Source organism: Mauremys reevesii, linkage group 2 (genome assembly GCF_016161935.1).
Source record: "Mauremys reevesii isolate NIE-2019 linkage group 2, ASM1616193v1, whole genome shotgun sequence".
Taxonomy (NCBI): domain Eukaryota; kingdom Metazoa; phylum Chordata; order Testudines; family Geoemydidae; genus Mauremys; species Mauremys reevesii.
In genome coordinates, this window is record NC_052624.1 from 99116256 (window position 1) to 99138397 (window position 22142).

Here is a 22142-nt window from a genome sequence, read left to right on the forward strand (position 1 = left end):
CTGGCTCCCTACTCAAGGAAGTATGAGGCAAGTGTCATCTGGAATAGTCAGGAGGGAGGCAGCAGATGTCAGGAGGGCAGGCAGGGGAGCGGAGACGTCAGGACTGGTCTCTCTCAAGAGTCTTAGAGTACGTCAGCTACCAGCAGACAGAAATCCTCCCTCCTTCCCTGGCACAAGGCACCCCAGAGCTGTCCCTAAGTATTACGAAATAGGTAGCCCTCAGAGGACCTCTACCTGGAGGGTTTGCCAGATTCCTAAGGATTAAAGTATAAACTGAAAAGCTAAAATAAAAATTAAACTCAGAGCAGAAATAGGTGAACGCTCCCCCTAGGCAGTCCATGGGAGAACACAGAAATGCCTTTAGCTTAGTATTTGAAAAATATAATTTACCAGCATCTTGATACAGCTGATAGGCTTTGTCTGTCTCTCCATTAAAGATGCCAATGATTATGACATCATCACCATCCTTCAGAAATTCTTGTACCTGTTTGGTAGCCTGAATCTGTTTGGATGGAGGACCAGCCTGGTCAATCATGTAGTCAACAATACCTGGGACAAAAATGAAAAAAGTTATTTAGAAGATTTACTTGAAAGCAAGGTTCAGGTATTGTGCCTCTGAAGCAATTTCAATCTTGCAAAAACCACATTTCAGTTGGAGATCAAGCTTTCTAAACAGATGTACTACAGCAACAAACAACAATAACAAAAATGCTAAATGATCAAGATTTAGGCCCTCTAATTTCAGGTGTTCAATTTAAGACTGCTTTTCAGAAGATCTGAGCAACTGCTACTTCTACCAAATTCAATTGATGTTGCGATTACCTGGCTCTTCTGAAAATCCAAGCCCCATTTATTTGAAATTGAGCATCCAAAACACAAGAGACCAGCTGAAAATGCTGACTTTAATTCCTCCTGGGTTTTAACCTGGTTAAGAACAGCACTCAACACTGTCAGCACTTAAGTGAGACATCTCTGTGTAGTGGAATGGCTGCCCATACTGGCAGTGCTGTGTCACCTATATATAACTTCTTGTTTTTGTAAACTGGTTTGAGTTGTCTCCCATATGAAAAGGTGCTATAAGTAGGGCCCTACCAAATTCATGGCCCATTTTGGTCTACTTCACGGTCATGGGATTTTAAAAATCCTAAATTTCATGATTTCAGCTATTTCAATCTGGAATTTCACAGTGTTGTAATTGTAGGGATCCTGACCTACAAAGGAGTGGAGGGAAGGGGGAGAGGAAGGTCACAAGGTTATTGTAGGGGGGGTTGTGGTACTACTACCCTTACTTCTGCGCTGTTGCTGGCGGGGTGCTGCCTTCAGAGCTGGGCACCCGGCCAACAGCCGCCACTCTCCAGCCACCCAGAAGTAAGGGTGGCAATACCATGAACCTCTTAAAATAACCTTGTGACGACCCCCCCCCCCCCCTGCCTCAACTCCCTTTTGGGTCAGGACCCCCAATTTGAGAAAACGCTGGTCTCCACCATGAAGTCTGTATAGTATAGGGTAAAAGCACAGAAAAGAACAGATTTCACAGGGAGAGATCAGATTTCATGGTCCATGGTGCGTTTTTCATGGCCATGAATTTGGTAGGGCCCTAGTGATAAATCCGAGGGTTCTGAGAGATTCAGTTAATCCTGTTAATCTAAGCAAGGGAGAGAATGCAGTTTTCCATGCCCTATCACTCCAGCTACACCAACAGCAGAATTGACACAAGGTTTTTTTCAAAATGTTTGTGGTTCATCCTTCCCTCCTCCCCAGCCCCCGCAATGCTAACTCAAAATAGTAAGACCTATTACCATATTTTTCTCGTGGGCCATTGTAGTCAAAAGGCTTGCCCTTGCGGAAGATTTTCAGAGTTGGATAGCCAGAGACGTCAAACTTCTTTGCGAGATCTGTTTCAGCAATGGCATCCACTTTAGCTAGGGGAATTGGGGGGGTGCGTTTGCTGAGCTCCTGGGCTGCTTTCTCATACTCTGGAGCGAGCCTTTTGCAATGTCCACACCTAAAGGAAAAAAAAAGAAAAGGGGGGGGGTACACGATATTTTATAGGTAACAATATCTAGTATGTGCTTCTTATCTTTCAGGCATGTCAAGTGGTGAAATTCACATTTCCAAAATGGAAAATAAGTAGGGATGTTACATTCTTTATTTTTTTCCCCTACTGACTCTTCAGAGAGGTGCTCCCTTAATGAAGGCTGTACCTGACTTGGTTTCAACCACATCACAACATGCCCTCAGCCTATTAAAACATGGACTATCTCAGGGAGGATAAGTGGCACAGAGAGTTACTCCTCTAGCTTTTCACCTGCTGAGAACTACATCTCAGCAATGGATTAGGTTTTGGAGTTTAAAGTGACCAATGATTTTGTCATAGCCTGTGGGGAGGGGAAAAAGACAAACACAAACCACAAACACTAAAACCACAACAAATAGCAGCTAACTTTTCCCTCAACAGATGCTCAGAACTGGAGTAATGGGGTGATAAAAGTCAGAAATGAATCATGTTATAGTGTTGCCAAACACTATGCAAATATCTCCAGATCTATGTGGCTATCTCCAATGCTACCTCCCCACCACATTTCATGAGGAAGAGCTCTTTAAACTATCAAGTTCAGTTGTACGGGGAGCCTTGGCACTGGGTTGCAAAAACCCTGGGTAACACGGTATAAGGAGTATTCCCATTTAAATACACAACTCATTCAAAACAGAATACCATTCTAAGGATGCAGTCAAGCAAGCAAGCCATTTTAAGAAGGGATAGGGTTTATAGGAAAACTAAATTCGACAGGTGGGGGCCCCCAGCTGCCCCTCCCTTCCAGTTTCACAACCATGCCACATCTACGAAAGAGGACAAATTTGCATTTTGTCTTACCACGGGGCATAGAACTCCACCAGCATTATGTCAGCATCATTCACTACTTCATCAAAGTTATCTTGGGTCAACACCAGTGTAGCTTCTGGAGGAGGGGTCCAATTTGGATCAGAAACCTCTTTAACTTTAGCCACAATTGCTGAAAGACAATTGAATACACAAGTTCGTAATGCTGCATATCCATGATACCTGTATCTTTCCTAGTGCTGTCGCATCAGTCTATGAAGAAGATTTGAGATCACCAAGAATTTGAGACATGAGTGACTTGAGTATTGTCTTGGATTGAGCAGATGGCTAGGACCAAGGAACTCCTGAATTCTAATCCCAGCTATACCCTGACTTGTTTGGGCTCCTTTTGTGCCTTACTCCTTGTTAATGGACACCGCAGAAATGCAAACAATAAATAAAAAGTCAGTATTTCAATTCATGCTCCTCTAGATTTACAGAGTGCAAATACAGTACATTGCAGCAAGTTATTTCAATGTCTCCTTTTCTTATTGAACATTTTGGAATGACAGCTCTGGAACAGCCAGCTTTTCTCCCAGCCTGAACTGAAGTACAGTAACATCTCCTTAAGTGTCAAATAAGTAGCACCTTCACAGCCATTGCCAATATACCAATACTGATACTACTGTTAGCTGGCCTCTCTCAGAGCATGAAAGAGTACTATTTTAACAGCCAAACTGCTGTACATTAATAAATTGGTGCGGGTGAGAGAGACTCCATTGGGTATCAGTGACACCCATTACCTGGTGAAGTCATACTGTAACATGAAGCTGTTCTAAAGGCCCTAAAAATAAATAAATAAATACAAATAATCTTGGCCTTAACATTCCTCTTTAAAAGTCAACTGAAATGAAGATGTTGTGCACTCATGAACAGACCGTACAAATGGATCAGCACGTTTAAAAAGCTCCACTTAAGTTGTAAGATGTTACTTCACCTTTCCATTTGCTTCATTACACTGAACTCAGAGAGAGCACTGCTTACCATCTTCTGTTCGGGATCCATCATAATCAACTGCCTGCCCCTTCTTCAGAATTTTGATGGTTGGGTAGCCGCTAACATCAAAACGACCTGCCACAGCAGTGGCTGCAGTAGCATCTATTTTGGCAACTGGAATGGGAGGATCATTTTCCTTCAGAGTTTTGGCTATCTTTTCATATTCTGGAGCAAACTGCTTGCAGTGCCCACACCTGTAAAATCAGAGACATGAACTTGGAGGTATATTTTGCTACTCTGCATTTCCACAGAGGACCTCAGAATTAGTGAGATATTTTTCTTGCTATGATTTCAGATCTAGAATAGATAAGAGTGTCCTACTGTATTGTTTTAGTAATGTTTGCCCCTGCTATACACAATCTCTCCAGTTCTTATAGTCACAACGGTTACCACACGATAGTTAAACTTAGGACACCGCCCTTCCTCACTATGGAAAAAGGAAAGCGCTCTCTCTCTCATATATAATAGTGCACAGTATAGATGTATGATTTCCATTAACACCAGCCAGAGGACTAAATCCCTAAAATTTCCCATCAGCATTTTACTCATGTCAAGTTCTTTATCCTGATCATAATCTAGGAATCTTGATAGGGCTTATCCTTATGATCTGCAGGGTCACTTATGAATGGGTTGGAATGAGGTAAGGAAGAGAAGTGAGAGTTGCCTCTTGGTAAGATGGGAAGGGATCAGGCCACTCCATGAGTTGCAAATCCAAGCTGTTGCTTGTACATAAAAGGTGACATTTTTTACATTTTTTCAGGTGAAGCAGGATAAGGAGACAAAAATGAACTATATTGCACACAAAGTGGTTTTAGAATGTTGCAGCTGAGACAGGGGAAAAACCACACAACACACAAAAACCACAGTCAATACAGCAAATAATTCTTAAACTGCTGTGCATGTGTGGGTCCACCAGAAGACAGAACGCAACAGTCAAGTTCGGTGATCAGGTTGTCAGTGGACGGCTCTTGTATGAAGCGAGAGCAGAAAGGGTGGTGAGCATTAGTTGAATCAGTATGGCAGGTCTCACTCCTATCTTGGAGTCCAAAATTATTGCTGTAATTGCCCACCCAGTAGCTACATGAACATTATTTAACTGATATTGTAAAGTACTTTTGAATGGTAAGATTATTAAGAAGTGCTATCTACATGGAAGTTCGAGGCTCTGACCTTCAGCCATAGTCTCCATTATGACCTCTGTTTTTAATACCAAGAAACATTTATGCTTTGATTTGAAGTTGTCCACGCCTGAAGAGGAGTTTCAGAAAGTTTAAGATCCATTCAGCTATTTTTGAGTTAAAGGGCAACCAACTCCTCCTATCGCCCTCCAAACCACTCCACTGTAAAAACCATAACCGCTATTTGAATAAGGCTACAGCAGAACAACAGAACTGTGAATCCTGGCATAGATGTAACCATCATTAAAGACTTTGGGTGAAATCCTGACCCCCCACTGAAGTCTTTTGCTAAATCCATAAGTAATGATTGTGGGAGGGAAATAAAGACAACTGTGTGAGCACGCATGCGTGAGGAACCACTACGGAGCATGTTCAATCAGCAGCTAAGAAGAAACAAAAGTTGCCTAATAGAGTCCCATCCACCTATGACATCATTGCACACCCTCTCTGTCTGGCCATCCTAGAAATCCATACAGAGGCTGGGGCTGCTGGGACAGCCTGCATGACAGAGAGTGTCTTATTTCCATAGGGAAAACACTATCTTCAATCAGTTTTGTTTAGCATCAAGGCCAGGTGAAAAAAGTTGAAAGAAAAAAAAGTGTTTCAATGTTTTCCATTACAAAGATATGACCATCACACATACGTAACTATGCCCTACAAAAAAAAAGTTGCAGGCAAATTACAGCTACAAAGGTGGGAACTCATCCCTTCCTGATTCTATTCAGATATTACATGATGGAAGCCAATATAAGACGCTAGATAGGTTCATCTAAATGCTAATTGGGACCAAATTTTCAACGTTATCACTAAGCAGAGACCATCTTTCTCACTCAAAAAAAAGTGTTTTGCATTTAATTCCCTTGGCTGCTTTTATGTTAATACACGGTTAAATTACAGTTTAAAAAATAAAATCACAGAGTCAGGCAATGCAAAAGGTTCCTGCAGCCATGCTGACACAGCATCTTGCCAACAGTTTCTGTTCCTATGTTTTCCTTTTCTTTAGTATATTACTGTTTGTGGTGCAAAATTCACTAGATTAAATATATTGGCCTAAATTCTGTTTCCAGTTGTATCAATATAAATCCAGGATAACTCCTCTGAGTGCACCAGAGTTACACCAATGCAAATTGAGTATCTGTAGAATTGGACTACTGAGATGTACAGCAAAATGCTGTTAAAAATGCCAACCTTATGCGGGCCAATTTTTAGTTATACCATATCCCTATTACACTGTTCCACCAATGTCAAGTGGCCTTAAAGCAGGCAGAAATAGCCTCATGACAATACCCTTGAACAGGGAGCTCCCCAACCAGAGAAGCACTGGTGTAAAGGGCCTGTCTTAGCCCTGCTCCCAGCCCCCAATGAAGGGGGATGATCAAAGGCTGGCCAGAGTGCACTGTGTTATGGCTACTTTCTGCTTCTCAGGGCCATGGAGTACCAAGGGAAGCAAAGCCAGCTGGACCTACTTACAGTGGGGAACCCCTGCATGTCTTTGGCATATAGGCAACTATATACGAAGGTAATTTGAAGCTACCTTTGCCTCCCAATTCAGTCCCAACTCCTGATGCATTAAGGGGGTAACTGAGAAACAGGCCCACAATCCCTAGCCATTTTCTGATGCTGGGCTGAATTCTGCCTGGACCTTACCTGGCTGTGCAGTGGGAAGGATGCAAGGGGCCTTCTCCTTCCTTACTTTCCCACATGACCTGCATAAGAGCCAGGCACAATTGCAATATCTGTGGTCAGAACAGCTCTGTCTCTACTCCCCCAGGGATACACTGTGCCCCAAGAGGATAGAGCCATGGCTCTACCTACGGTGTGACGAGCAGTCAGAAGGAACAGGCTGCAGTTCATACATAGGTGCAGCTCCAGGCATACTCCTAGAGCAGGCTGGGGAAGAGTTCTACCTCCCAGGGGTAGAATGCCTCCCAGTGCTACCCCTGCAATCATGCCATTCTACGTCACACCCTATTCTAGGCTCTGCCTAATTGGCACAATCCAGATCTGTGATTTTAGCTATGTAGATTTGCATGTTATTAAGCTGCAAGTGACAGATCTGTCCATGAAAGCCATAAGTGGATCGCACAAACCCAGCTGAAATATGTACACTAAAATAAATTTGACTGACTCCTGAGGAAAGTATTTAATGGAGGGCTCGAACCCCATATTCATATCCATTCAGGATAGAAGGGATATTAAAATGCTGCAAATTTCAAACCTACCATGGTGCATAGAACTCCAACAGCACGGTGTCTTTGTCTGCAGTAAAGGTATCGAAGTTTGCATCATTCAGAACTAAAACACCGTTTTCTTCTTTAACTTCAGAATCATCATCCTCATCGTCATCATCTTCATCGTCATCATCATCGTCGTCAGCATCCTCTTTTGTAATAGATTCTAGAAAAGTGGGGGGGAAAACCAATACAGGTTAGGTTGTTTCAAGTTTAGTGATAAAGCAATACTGTCAGGTTAAAAATCGTATTTTTTAAAAAGTAAATAAAACCCTCTTCAGAATATGATCAGAGAGTGTAACCGATGAAGCTATGATTGCCAGAGTTTGCAGAGAGCCTGAAACAATAGCTCTGAAGTGGTGTCCTATACATTTCAATGGATGCTAATTCAGATGTCAATGAGGATGACACCTGAAATATCAACACAACTGTTCTGCTGCTCAAAGCATAAAAAGAGAAAAGCAAGTACATTATGAATATTTACATCACCATTTCCTGAAGTGTGGGGCATGCCTCCTTGGGTATGGGTATGGGTGGGGCGGAGGGAAGAGAGAAACACAAAGAATCAGCCAGATAGGGAGAGGCATGGAAGACATGTAAATTAGGATCTAAGTCTTTAATACCACATGCCGAGGTTGTGGTGGGTGAGCGTGAAATTGTTTTCATTTAATTTTTTCCCCAAAGTATGGGAAACGCTGATTTTATTCTTGCATTTGCTCACTAAAATTATACTAGTCAGTTTCACTTTCTCGTTCTCAGTTCAGGCGATTGTTCAATCCACAACAAGATTTTCATTACATTAAAAAAAACACAAACAAAACCCCCCAAACCCACCACTTTGGAAATTTTATTTAGATACAATGGTTTCAAAGACTTTATGTGTTGCACCCATCATGGCCTTGCTCCTGCATTGGGATCCTCTAGTGCAAACCCGAGTCCATGTGGGGTCCCCTTAAATGTGCTAGATGTAGACAAATCTGAATAAACAAAGAGCTTTGGTTTTGGCCTTGAATTACCTGACAGTGTTTAACAATGATGAAAGAGAGCAAGAGACTAACTCAGAACACCACTCTGGATATATACTGAAATTAAGGTGTTTGTTTGGATTTGCACTGAGTATAATTTGACCTGCTGATTATGCTGTTGCCAGCTTCAGGATAAATGGGCAATATACCAGCTAAAACATTACAGCTTTCATCAATTCAGTGTTTATTCAGAGTGCTATTTTAAGAGTGAATGTATCTGAAGCATTTCCCCCTTGTTTACATATTTTGTTTTAGGGGGCAACCATGATTCAGGCCATAGAACTTACTAAATAGCCCTCAAATCTACAGATACTGGGGGGAGTAGAGCAGAGAAGAAAGCAGCCATTCAATCCTGGGTGAAGGTTGTCCTAGCTTTGGTTTGTGTAGGTTATTTCTACTGTCATGTTCATTCTTGGTTTGGAATTAAAGATGTCCCCTGTCTCGTTAAGAAGCCACTTGAGGGATCAAACCACACCAGCATCAGATAACACTGATATCATTCAAGAAAAAGTAAACCTTACTGAAGAACTTTCAGGGAGTTAATTTAATAGAACAAGCACTAACAAAGCCAAAACTCGTATTAACGGCAGGAAAAAGTATTGCCACTGCAGAGCCCACATTATTAAAAAGATTATTAATTTCCTCACCCATGTAGTGGTGAATGTCCAGTCAGCTTGTGAACAAACAGATCAGCATGTAGTATAAGACAAGAAACCACGTAGGTGCCTAGCCAGACTTCTCTGTTCCAGGCAGGATTCCCAGCTGGGAAAATGTTCTGGCTGCAACTAGAGTTTGTGCACCCAGGATTAAAGGAACATATGATGGCTAACGGGCAAGGGAGTGGGAATAATAATGGACTACGTTCTTTTCTCAGTTATGTAAGTCCACTGATGTCAAATGAATTATTTGGATTTTCAACAGTGTAACTGAAAGCATAACTGGACCAGAGAGCAGTAGCTTCTAGGGCCACAGGAGGTAAGTTTTACTGCAGGGAGAGTGGCATCGCTCAGTAAGTTTATCCTGTTTTTAACTCCCCCTCAGCCCCAAAGCAGTTTGTATTTCAGGTGGATGTGTGTTACTTTTAATTAACATTCAGCTTTAAAGGGTATCTGATACCATAGCTTCTGATGAAATGAGTGCTTGCAGGAGCCAGAAGGCTTGCAGAGGTTATCTTTCTTAGAGTAACAGACATCTGGATGCAGATTAAGTTTCTTTAATCAACACCGACTACTGTTTCACCTGCTCTCAAGCGGCAACTGCAAACACTGATTTAAAATTGGTCAATGCACTTGAAAAACGTATGTTATTACTTTGTATTTCTAAAGCATTTCTCCACACAGATCCCAAAACACTTAAACATGAAAAAAAATCTCAAAGCATTCCTGAGAGTTAGAAAGTCTCACTATATCCATTTTATAGATAGGGAAACAGAAAGAGGTGCAAAGAATTGGATTTTCAGAGCTGCTTAGCACCCAAGTTTCCAGTAAACTTGTGAACAGAAGCTGCAAGTGAGCAACAAGATTAAAAAAAAAAAACAACCAGGTCTGCACGGGTGTTGAGGTTGCTCATCATTTTTGAAGCAAGTCACTCAAGACTGGATTTTCAGGTCATAATGAAATTCTGTGACAGAAATGGGAAGTCAGTTGAGGACTCCTAGCTGTGTCACTAACCACCAGACTCCTCTGTGTACCATTGCTTACTTATACCCATCCATCACCCTATAGGTTGCAAAGTCAAGCATTCAGAGTTAATTGTCAGAATATTGCCTCCACAAAATGAACTCACAAGACCACGGAAGTTTTGCATGAGTAAGAATATAAGGAGTTCAGGCCTAGTCCTACTACTTTATTAAATGGAGGTCTAATTTTACTGCAGCTTCTGTAATTACCTCAGTATCCTTAAAACGCTTCATAGCTTTCTACAGAAGTACTCCTTGATAGGCGCCACAGATCATTCTACCCTGCTGACAGTAATATTACACTACTTCATTCCCTTGCCCCTTTTACTTCACTGTCAGAAACACAAAAAAGCATCATATTCAGGGTGGATAAAAAAAAATGATGCTCCCCCAATCGGATTTTCTTTTGATTTTGCTATTTAAATTAGAATACGTTTTTCTTTTTTAAAATAAACTTGTTTTGTATTAAATTCAGATTTCATTTTAAATATGTTAAGGTCTAAACTTATTAGGTCTCTTAAAATATTTAAATAAAAATAAATATGCTGAACCCATGAGCTTCTATCAAAAACTTTGAGTTCAAGGCTGCTTTTCTATATAAAGAAAGAATTGGGGACAAACATCTAACTTTTGAGGTCAGGCTTTATAAATATGGCACAATAGACCAGCCTATGTAACTCAGGAGACTCTCATTTTTAGGAGACTTAGGCAAGGGCATATTTGAAAATTTTCCCAGGCTGACCTGAAACAGTCAATTTAATTCACTGACTAGAGTTAACGTCTCAGTTTAATAAATAATTTAGTTGTAAATGTGAAACAGGTTTTGATAAGAGAATTTTATGTATTCAAAATGTTTAATGTTTTGTTTAATAAAAATACATTTTATATGCTGTTTTGTGTGTTTAAATTCTAGTTGCCATCTTACTGCAGCTGGACACAAATCAAGATAAAGTTAATTACCCAGTAAATAAGCAATATATCATTCACCCTCTTCTAACATACACCTCTACCCCGATATAACGCAACCCGATATAACATGAATTTGAATATAACGTGGTAAAGCAGCGCTCGAGGGTGGTGGGGTGGGCTGCGCACTCCAGCAGATCAAAGCAAGTTCGATATAACGTGGTTTTACCTATAATGCGGTAAGATTTTTTGGCTCCCGAAGACAGCGTTATATCGGGGTAGAGGTGTACTAAAATGTACAATTGAAAGAATCTGAAAATATTAAGCTATATAGTTGCTTAAGTTAGTGTACCCGCCTAGGTAGCAAGAAGATGTGCTAAATCTAGATTAAAGGCTCTATTTAGTTGTAAAAAACATTTTTAATGGTTATACCAAAACAATAAGAATGCACTTTTCTTTATAAAATAACTGAAGTACAAAAGAAAAAGTTGATTAAAAAGAAATCCCTGATTTAAAATCAGTCCACCTCTTGCACTTTCAAGAGCAGACTTATAATTTGCTGGTAGTAGAGTTTATCTACTTTTGCTGCTAGTTTCACTAGTGTCATTGCTTCTTAAGAGTGACATTGAGTGTCTACCTTCAAGTCTGCTGTCAGTTTCAGAAGGATAAGACCTGCTAAAGATGTGATGCAAAAACAACCCCGACACACACAGCCCAGCAGATGAAACTTTAAGTTAGAGATTTACATTTTTAAGAGTCAGGTGCCCTGACAGTTACAGAATGAGGCTAGCCTGTTGAGTGACTACAGCTGAAATTGCAGAAGTAGCAAATAAATATTTGCATATAAAGACAGAGGTCTGTGTGGAAGGAAAAAGAGAAATAGCTATAATAAATTTTAAGTCTATGTTTTTCTTTAAGCTTCCTGCAAAAGAAATTGATGAGGCAGTTAAAACAACAAATTTTGTTTAAAAATAAAACCTCACACAAGCAGTCACACCAAGTGACCAGCAAATTCATCAAGTCATTATTGAAGGTTAAACTCTACCCATATTTATGAGAAGGTAACTTCTGATCACTTCAGTGGGAACTGAGCACACACAGGATGGAATTTCAAGAAAATCAACTTGTTGCTTCAACCCTGCCACAGGTCTTAAGAAACATACCAGAACATTCATCCCAAGCGTTGGGTGCATCTGAATGATCTTCATGCATATTTCTGGCTGGAAGTTCGCATAACTGTGGTGGATCACATAGATAATGTTTGCATATTTATCATTAAGGAGCATTTATCAGCAGTAGGGCTATTCAGGTTTTTTTTTTTTTTTTTTTTTTAAAGTTACATATGGTCGCACACCAAACCCCTGGATCCAAATACTAATGACTTTTGCATCTAGATGCAAATTTCACAGCTGGCTCCATGTCTAAGGTCCTGAATCTGAACCAGACTCCATTGAACTCTGAGGGAGTTCAGTTTTGGATTAAAATCTGAACTTTGGAGCTTGGACCCAGCTCCAAAATAAATATGCATATGCATAGGAAACGAGGGAAGGACACTCAATGTTAGAACAAAGACAAAATATCTCCCAGAAACTTATTCACCTGGGGAGGATTCTTTCTTAGTTATAATTAAGGCTACGATTATGTCACAGAGGTCTCGGAAGCCAACCTCCAGGACATTTTCTGCCTTGGGGCTGGAACTCCCAGCCAGCCCCGCCCTCACAGCTCCTAGCTGCCCCAGGTGGACCCCACGCAGCTGCCCAGCCCAGCAGGTGGCTGGGGGACTCTGCAGCTACCAGCTGTCTGGGGTGAGGGGACCCCACATCAGTCTAGCCCCAGGGGCAGTGGGATCCCAGAGCTCCCATGTACCACATCCATGGGGGACCTAGGAGCACCAACAGCAGTGGGTGCTGAACCCACCTACCCCTTTTGTCAGGGATATTTTTAGTGACCTGTCCCTGACTTTCACAAGCTGCTGTGAATTTTTGTTTATTGCCTGTGACCTGTCCCTGACTTTTACTAAAAATATCCCTGACAAAAATTTAGCCTTTGGCTAGAGGGGTGAAAACATTATCTAAGTTATATCTGTTCTAGTTCTTATAGTTTAGATGCTTATGCTACATGTTCTTCTAATGTGATGCCAAAATCAAGGACCTGATAACTTATAATCATTACAGAACCTATGGCACTTTTAATGTCAGTCATTCACAATCTTTTCTGTACCTGTGTTCCCTTTTCCATACTAGGATCCACCTGTTACCACCTTCCCATTTAACAACTTAGGAAGGACATTGTGGCTATCACTCCCAGACACGTGGTCACAACATTGAGCTTGATAAATCCACCGGTAAGAATATTAACCCAGGTGTCAAGCTGAAGCTCCCAGCAGGAAATGTCATAGCCAAACTACCACTCTGGTTCCCCTGCAACTTCAACTATATTTAATATTCTTCTTCTTCACTTCCTATACAAATTTAGTTAATGCAGAGTAACACTACTTAACTGCTGTATCCCCAGACACATGTCTGCATTTCAGTGGTGAAAGTAGTGGCTTGAAAATATACCCCTTAATTAATTCTCACAAAACCCCTGTGAGATAAGTAAGATCTGTAAAATACTTTGTGGTCCACAGATGAAGGGTATTATGGGTATGTAATGGATTACTATTAAACTAATGCATATCAGAGAAAAATAAACCTCCAGTTTACATCTAAAAGTATTTGATATTGGCAGTGTGGTACTGTACTCTGTACACCAGTCATCTGCAGAGAGAGGGCAAAATTCTGGCCTATTGAAGACAATGGCAAAGCTCCCACTAACTTCAATGGGACCAGGATATCATCCTGAGATGTTTGTGAGCAAATACTCTGCAGGTAATAGGGAAATAAACTCTAGGACAGCTGTATTCTGAAAGCTGAAAGTGTTCAGGTGAGCAGCCAAGCAGCATGGACAGCGTCATACTAACACTGTGGCTACACTTGCATTTCAAAGCGCTGCCGCGGCAGCGCTTTGAAGCGCTAAGTGTAGTCAAAGCGCCAGCGCTGGGAGAAAACTGGGGCCGTACTGGGGCTTTGACTACACTGGCGCTTTGTAGCGCCGCAATTTGCAGCGCTGCAGAGGGTGTGTTTTCACACCCTGCTGCAGCGCTGCAAATTTGTAAGTGTAGCCAAGCCCTTAAGAAGCTTCCTAAGAAAGAGTAAAGGTGTCTCCTGATTGCTGTTCAAAATAAGAAGTAAAACAGAGAGAGCAGAATATACCCTCCCATAGTAAAGTTCTCCTGATCCTCATATAGCAAAGCTAGAGAACCTTAATTGTTGTGTTTCCCCCATGGCCCTAATCTTGTAAATGCTTATGCAGGTGAGTAATTTTACACACCATTACTTTCAATGGGACTATTCATCTGAGCAAGTATCTGCAGGATTGGGAGCCAAGTGATTATCTCAGAATCTCTGCTCCCACAAAACTACATAGAGTGTCTAACATTTTAGAGGACAAACAAGAAGATTATTGTTTTAATTTGTGTGTGAATAAGGTTTCCAAAAAACTGAAACACCATTTTATATCATGTCCTCAGTCCAATCTAGACTATAAATTATTTCTAATGCAAAGCAGCTTTGTTTCATCTAATTTTGGAAGTGAGGAAATATGCATGGATGACACAGATACTTATGATTCAACAAAACAAAACTGCAACAGATTATTTGAAGTAAGAGCCCTGTCAGAATATAGAGGTTGTAGATATTCTCAGTATTCTGTGTTCCTTTTAATTTTGAAACACTTGTTATTTTTAATGTGAAAGGAGACTGAGTACTGAGGATGCTAGCGCTTCGTTTTATACTTTGCAGCAGGAGACAAGAAGAATGAGCTGCAAGTCAAAGTACTAATTTTCATAGCCTACGACAAGTAGAGGCCCCATAAATGTGTGTGTTTAGAAGAGTACAATTTAATCACCACCAACATTAATTTAAGTAGCAGTTATATATTAAGAAGCAAGAAATTCTTCAAATATAAGAACAGTTATTTCATGGCATTATCCAGTTAACATTATGTTAACATTTCAATATGGAGTTGTTTTCCAGGCCATTTAGTTGCTTCAGAAGGTCAAGTGCAATAGTTAGTTCTAGTTATATTAACATAAAAAGATTGAAAAATATATTTTTCCTCTGCCAAAATAAGATTAAAGATATAGAAGTTATGAAATAACTTCAGTCTAATTTTTAAACCATGTTTACTTTGCATCACTCCCTCAGGACACAATCCTACAAACAGGCTTTATTCACAAACATGTTTGCTGGAATAGGTCTTAGAAATGAAATTCACCCTATCACATAGTATTCACCTAAGATGTTATCCCTCAAAGTTCTCAGGCCCTGAGCCTACAACTTACTGTGCACAGACACACCCCTTGTACTGCAATTAAAATCAATGTGCAGTGCACCCATATGCATTCAGTTGTGGGATTGGCCCTTTAGTAAATGCATAGGCCTCATGCTGATCCTCTGCATGGAGATTAATTTCTCCCTTGGAATTTCTAACCTTATAACTGAGTTTTTACTTTCAGTGTGAGTGACCCAAGGCAATGAGTTACAGAATACATATCTATAAAGACAGCATAAACAAAGCATAAAATATTTACACAAAAAGAGAATGGTCAGTCTTTAGGTTTCTGCAATGCAAATAAGAATAGGACACAAGCCAGCAGATCAAAAGCAATCAATGAGTTTCATAAATATTCTAAGGGATGTGGCAATTTTATCTAATTTGCAGATCAATAGTCTTTAGAGACTCTAGCAAGCATTTTCCTCATTTAACCTCAGGGCTTTAGGATTACAACTGCCACCTCCTATTTCCAGAGATTTTGGCTTATTTACACTTTAACCCCTACGATCCTCTAACTACCCTTATTTTCTCATATTTTTTCCTGCATTTTTATCATTACTTAACATTTTACTTTTCCACACATCCTCTAATTCTTTTAATTGCTTACCGACCAGCCCTTGCTTCCCTCCCCCTCCACTAGCTTTAATCTATTCCTGCTAACTCAACAAGAGACCTCAAGCATCTGTGTAACAGTACCTTCCCAGGCTTCAGCAGATTTAGTAGTTATCCCTTTACCAACCCCTCCTCCCTTAAATGTTACAGTCCAAGACATTCTAACACAAGCCCATTTCCTTTTCAGGCCTGAGACAAACCAGCTCTCATCCACTGCCGCAGCAGAACTAATCACACACTCACCTCCACCTTCTTCTTCTTCTTCTCCTTGGCAGCGTGCTAATATAGCAAGCTGAGCCAGCCCCAGGAGGAGCACTAACAGGCAGACTTTACTGACATTCATCCTTGCATGTACGAGCAATCCCCTAAAAATTGCACCTTCCACCACCTGACTTGCTTTGCGTCTCTCCTTTTCCTTTCCCCCCACTTCTGTCTCTTCCTCTCAGGGGGCTGGGCCCCCACTACACGCCTGCTCTGAGGTGCCTCTCTCCGATTGGCTGCCTCGGGGACCACCAATCACCAGCTGCCACTAGTTTCAGCGGCACCAGCCCTAGGGCAGAAGGGGTGGGAAGGAGGGGAGAGGACAAAGAAGAGGAGGAGGGGGCGGGAGGTGGAGGAGGAAGGGGCGTGGCTTGCCTGCGCAGAGCGGCCACTTCTCGCCTTGGGATTGGTGGGTAGGTCAGAGCGCGAGGCCATAAAGGGGGCGGGGCGAGGGCGGGCGCTTGCTAACGGCGAGCAGCCCGTGAGGGCGCAACACGTGGGGCTTTGGGAGCGGAGCGGGGCTGGGCGCGGCGCGGCGGGCTCTCGTGGGGGGGAGTTGAGCGCGTGGCTGCTGCAGTGCAGGGGGCGGCTTGGAGGCTGCGGGGTGAGGCTGCGCCGCTGGGGAGCTGCGGCCCCAGGCCCGAGCTGCCAGGGCCAGGCCCAGGCTTGTAGGGCGCTTGACTCTGAAACCACGCAACAAAATCTTTGCTCGTCACATGTAGGGGAGGAAAGGAACCACAAGCAGCTGGAAAAACCCCGGTTCCTGAAGCTGAAGCCTGGGAGGCGGTCTGCACCGTCAGCTCTGATTTTCGGCTGTGGTCTGCAGCTTAATACGACACTTGCTATTGTAAAGCGTCTGCTTTCTGTCCCTAGGGTTTGCTTTCAATCGCTCCCCTACCCCAAAGGCGGTAGGGAGGGGAGAAGAGCCTTAAGAGGAGAACCCTTTTTGCTGACAGGGGATATCCTCTGTTATCTTTACACTCATGCAGGCTCCAATCTGACCAAATTTTTTTGTAAAAAGTAAAATACACAGATGGTGTGACTTCATTCACTTCAGTTTACTTCAGAAAATGAGTAGTGGGGAAGGGGGCATATGCTACAAAGGAGGGTTCTGGGATTATGCTTCTACACATACACCTGACTCATCTGCAAATGATCAAACCAAACTTCAGTTACTAGTGTGACCTAAAACAACTGGGAGATTAGAGAGGATGGGGCCTTAGAGCTGTATCTGTGGAGTGTCTTAACTCCCCCTTCCCAAACTTTTCAGAATTATTAGAGAGCACCACATAAACAAGGTGCTCTAGAAAGCTGGCACTCCCCCACCAAGTGTTTGTAATCTGATTTCAAGATGTTAACTAGGGTAATGGTCCAAAAGCAAGTCAAATTTCAAGTACTTAATAGCATTAGTGTATCCACAATCTCCTCTGTTGCTGCTCTGAACAATGAACAATCTGACTGAGATTATGATTATGTGTGTGTGTGAAAAATTAGATACGAGTTTGCAACATTTATTTTTGGACAGGACTATACATACTAGAGCAGAGCAGATGAATCAGTTAGTAGCACACCCCATTTTCAGAAGGGTGTAATTTCAATCAATGAATTCAGAGAAAAGCAGCAAAAGTAGATGGAAGATTTAGGGATTGACTAATGTCAAAAGTTACACTTTTAAGGGGTAGAGTACTTAAAGGGTATAAAACAAATTATTTAGGATTGTATAAGCTTGTAATTAGGAGTAACTGGATGCAGTGAAGAAAGGGAATTTTAAAAATTTCAGATGTAATATCAATAGAATTTTTTATATTTTAATTTTTTGTTTTGTGTAGCCTCCTTTTATTGGAAAACCTGGCGCCTGCCCACTTCTAAAGGCATTTCCCTCAGCCTAGCGAGAGGGACTGCTGGACCCAGGAACCAAATGAATATGGGAGACAACTAATGGAAAAAACAGAAAAAAAACAAGGGTAGGGGATGACAGAGGGCAGAGGAGAGGACCTCACCAGGAGCCAATGGATGCTGCCCAATGGAACTCCGCCCAAAGGTGTGAGACTAGGGAGGAATGGAAATAGGCCCCACAGTCGCAGAGCACCCCCTCATCCAACATCCTCCTACTGGTGTTATTGATGGTGACTTTGGCCAGAGCCAGGAGGAGGTTGACAAGGAGGCCTCACGAGTTTGTGGGGCCACGGCTAGGGTGTGCAGAAATGAACAGGTGCGGGGAAAAGTGCAGCCAGAACCTCAAGAAGAGGTTCTGGAGGAGCCAGAATAGAGGTTGCAACCTGGTACATTTGAGGTAGGCGTGTGCCAGGTTCTCCCTCACGCTGCAGAAGGAGCCGTCAACTGATGTCCCCGGTGGGCCGTGGGAGCAAGGTGGAGTAGAGTCTGGCCCACTCGGGCTCCTCACCCTCCACAGGTGGTAAATAGTCCTGCCACTTAGGGTCTGGGGGGCGGGAGGGAATGAGACGGTGAGGAAATGCAATGTGTGGAGCACAAGCATGTACAGTTGATCCCTGGGTGTGGTTTGGATGCGAATCGGCTGCAGGGTGCGCAGCTGGCTCTCGGCATCTGGGAATGGGGAAGCCAGGGGGGCTCTCGGCATCTGGGAATGGGGAAGCCAGGGGGGCTCGCAGAACAGGGCCCGATTAAAAAGGTCCGGAGAGCCCAGGGTGAGGGGTGGGTGGGGAGCGCCTTCTCGCAGGGTCTGCTGCAGAAAGACAAGAGAAAGGGGTGACAAGGCAGCACCCACCTCCCACTTTTTCCTACTATAATAGGCTGGAAGCCTTATTTCCTAAGATATTAAGCATGGGATAAAATGGTTAAGAATGTACAATGGTGAGAAATCTTACATTAGGTGAGGGTTGGACTATAACTAAGATAATGTTTTCACCCTTTTAAATCAAAGCCTAAAAATAAAGTGATGGATTAGACTAACACTACTGCAAACTCTCTTTTCCATCTCCTTTTTTGATATTCCTCTTAAGGATCAAGATGTCTTGCTCCTATCCTGTCCTTGATTGAGAGTCGTCTTCTCTTAAAACAACTGCTGAACTTCTCTTTTGAAAGCCATGTTAGAGTGGGTTCAAAATGCACTTGGGTTCAAAAGGCCTTGTTTTTTTCCCATTTATGAGTGTACTAAGTGGATTTTTTCTTGATTAAATCAACTTTGGTTCGATCTTTCATCAGATAAATATTTAAATGTGAACTTGGACAATATTATAATTCACATTTAAAAAAAAACTGGATTTTAAGAACAATTTACAGAACAGGGAAGAGATTGTATTTATATAGCTATTTTGCAGGCATTTTTATAGATGAAATACATGGACCTGTTTTAAAATTTGCCACTAATCTTCCCCTTAAGTTATATTTCTCCTTAACTCCTACAATGTTTTGTTTATTTGACCAGTTATAAATGGTAAATATTTCACTTAGTTGTTCAGTCTTTTGCACATGTTCACTATTTTTTCCATGAGTTGTATTAGGGTTATTACCATTCAGCCTTAGTATGTGCATATAGTGTCTACTGATTTATGCAGGACTAACATGGTTGACATAGGATGATAACTTTAATTTTCTCTTTTCCCTTTTATATGGCAGCATTGCTCTGCAATTCTATTCAAAACAGAAGCAGGGATCTAGCTCCTACCTATATTGGTTGTGGGGATACAATTTTTGTAACCTTGCCACTGAGAAATATGGCAACATTCAGTGAAAACATAATATAATTTTAGTCATAGTTTAAGTACACTACCCCCAAACAAAGACCCCCCCCCAATACACAGCACGCTATAAAGTTGGTACCCACGAGTACAACACAAGCTGTGTATCTATTTTTCCCCTCTACAATTAAAAACACACTGTACCGTACTGTAACAATTATACTGGGATTTATGAACATCAAGTACAGGAAGGGAGATACTGAGTGGTCTGGACTTTTGGGTTATGTTACCAGCTGGGCAACTGACTTGCTCTTGTTATTTTGGACAGATCACACAAACTCCGTGTCTGTTTCCTGATCTGTAAAATGAGGATAATACTTAACCTCATGAGGTAGCTATTTAGTCTGTGATCCTTAGACAAAAAGTCTGCATAAGAGCCCCTTTATTTCATTCAGTTCACAATACTTGCACCCTGTCATAAAAGATGTCATAGTGCCAAAAAATTTAATATCATGCAGTGATTAGTAAGAATTTCCAAGTATTAAATATTTTAGTATTGGGAAAAAATTTAGCATGCCTAAAAGAACACAGATGTCATCACATTGGAAGACCCATTGATCCATCTAGTCTGGCATTGTGTTTATATCAGTGGCCTGTACCTTATGGTCTGGAAAAAAGAAAAACAAACCACACAACCCTCTGGCCAGTTTTGCAATGCTAGACAATAGGGTAAGCCACCAATCAATATGCCTTAAAGAAAGGATGGCAGATAGGGTGGAGTTTGTATCACAACTCTTTCTCTTGGGCTTATAACTTTTCAGCTTAGTTGCTGAAAATGCAAATATTAATCCTGCCTGCAGAATTCATTCAATCCCTTTTAAAATGTTAATGTGTGACTCTTGTTCTGCTGGTTTCATGATGCTTTTGTTACTTTTCACATTAGCCAACCTGTCTGTCTCCTCTCATAAAATGTGACCCTGGTGAGAGCTTTGAAGTTCTCGATAGAGTAGCTTGACCTCATTAAGGTCCTGTGCCTTCTCTCTTTTTGGTTACTGGGCTGGGAACTTGTTCTGTTGATTAATTAGCACTCTGTCTTATTGAGGTAGATTTTTTCAATAACAAATTGACAGTACTTGGATACAAAGTGTTCTGAATGGGGAAAACATTTTGAGATATATGAAGTCCCTTTACATTCAAGAGGTCAATATGTGCTATGCTGCCAATTTTTTTGGTAATGATCGTGCCACTAGTCAATCACTGGTGACTAGAGGCAACTGACATACTTCTAAACGCTATTAGATAAAATGTTGTTAATCAGACTACGGGGTTGTGAGAAGGTATCTACTGGTCACATTTATCTTGCAGTGTATGTAAGTAGCTGGTGCTGGCCACGGAGGCTCATTGTTCCCAGATATCAAAGCAGTGTATTAGTATGTGTAGGTGATGAAAGGAGTTCCTGGGTTCAAAACTGTGGGATAAGTTCTGAAACAGGAGCCATTTCTAAACTGGTGTGTCCAGCACTGCAGAAGAATCCAGCTGATGATTATTCTTGTATACTATCCAAAACTAAGGCCACATTTTTAGCAGAACATGTTCTCACATCAACCATATCATATTGTATTCCCTATAAACTTCACCTTTGATAGCCCAACATGTTTCAGACAGATGACACATTGTGATCAATAGAATGCCTTCCCAGTCCTTATGTTAGTCATCTTTAGAGTCAAAATAATATGTGATGTCCCCCACTTTCCCCAAAAAACATTTGCACATGTGAAATATCCTAGTTTAATATATGTTGGGTCTGCATTCCCACTACTTACTAGTAATGTACAAATAATTACACAAATCAGCTTATGAAAACAGCAGTCATGGGAAAAACAATTGCTATTAAACTTAGCTCTAATAAATCACTACAAACAACTTGTGGCGCCACATCTTGTCTCTTGAGGGCATAGATGTTGGCAGAGAATCAACATTGTTTTAGACCCAGGCCAAGGTCATGCTCCGTGTCACAACACCCTTGCTATGTGTTGCACCCATTCTTATACACAATGCCTACAAGCTTTAAATGTTGTGGTGCTTGCCTCTCCTTGGGTTCCTGTGTTGCTACAGACACTTGACCAAGCCTGTCATCACATGCATATTCTTTGTCTAGAGCAGTGTTTCCCAAACTTTTTTGGCCACGGAACACTTTTTAGCCTATTACCGCATACTTTATAATATTATTTTGTAGTTTGGTTTTCAAATAAAAATTGCATTATTTATGCTCAAATATTTTATAAAACAAAGCAAAAATACAAATTTAAAGTAACGGAACTAACAATTTCTAACTGGA

At 41.5% G+C, this 22142-nt stretch overlaps 1 protein-coding gene and 1 long non-coding RNA gene across 2 annotated transcripts in view; one reads left to right on the forward strand and one right to left on the reverse strand.

The window, feature by feature from the left end:
• Window positions 1-3295, forward strand: part of LOC120398023 — a 19384-nt gene extending 16089 nt beyond the window's left edge. Inside the window, exon 2 of the long non-coding RNA XR_005594141.1 lies at window positions 3080-3295. This is a non-coding gene — a long non-coding RNA (uncharacterized LOC120398023). The remainder of the gene's footprint in view (window positions 1-3079) is intronic.
• The window catches only part of PDIA4 (protein disulfide isomerase family A member 4), a 21157-nt gene extending 4701 nt beyond the window's left edge, over window positions 1-16456 (reverse strand). The window contains exons 1-6 of the mRNA XM_039524921.1: window positions 16128-16456; window positions 7278-7452; window positions 3866-4071; window positions 2876-3014; window positions 1800-2005; window positions 391-549 (exon numbers count right to left, since the gene is read on the reverse strand). Of these exons, the coding sequence (XP_039380855.1) occupies window positions 391-549; window positions 1800-2005; window positions 2876-3014; window positions 3866-4071; window positions 7278-7452; window positions 16128-16227 (985 nt within the window). The 5' untranslated portion in view covers window positions 16228-16456. The remainder of the gene's footprint in view (window positions 1-390; window positions 550-1799; window positions 2006-2875; window positions 3015-3865; window positions 4072-7277; window positions 7453-16127) is intronic.
• Window positions 16457-22142: the final 5686 nt, after the last annotated feature.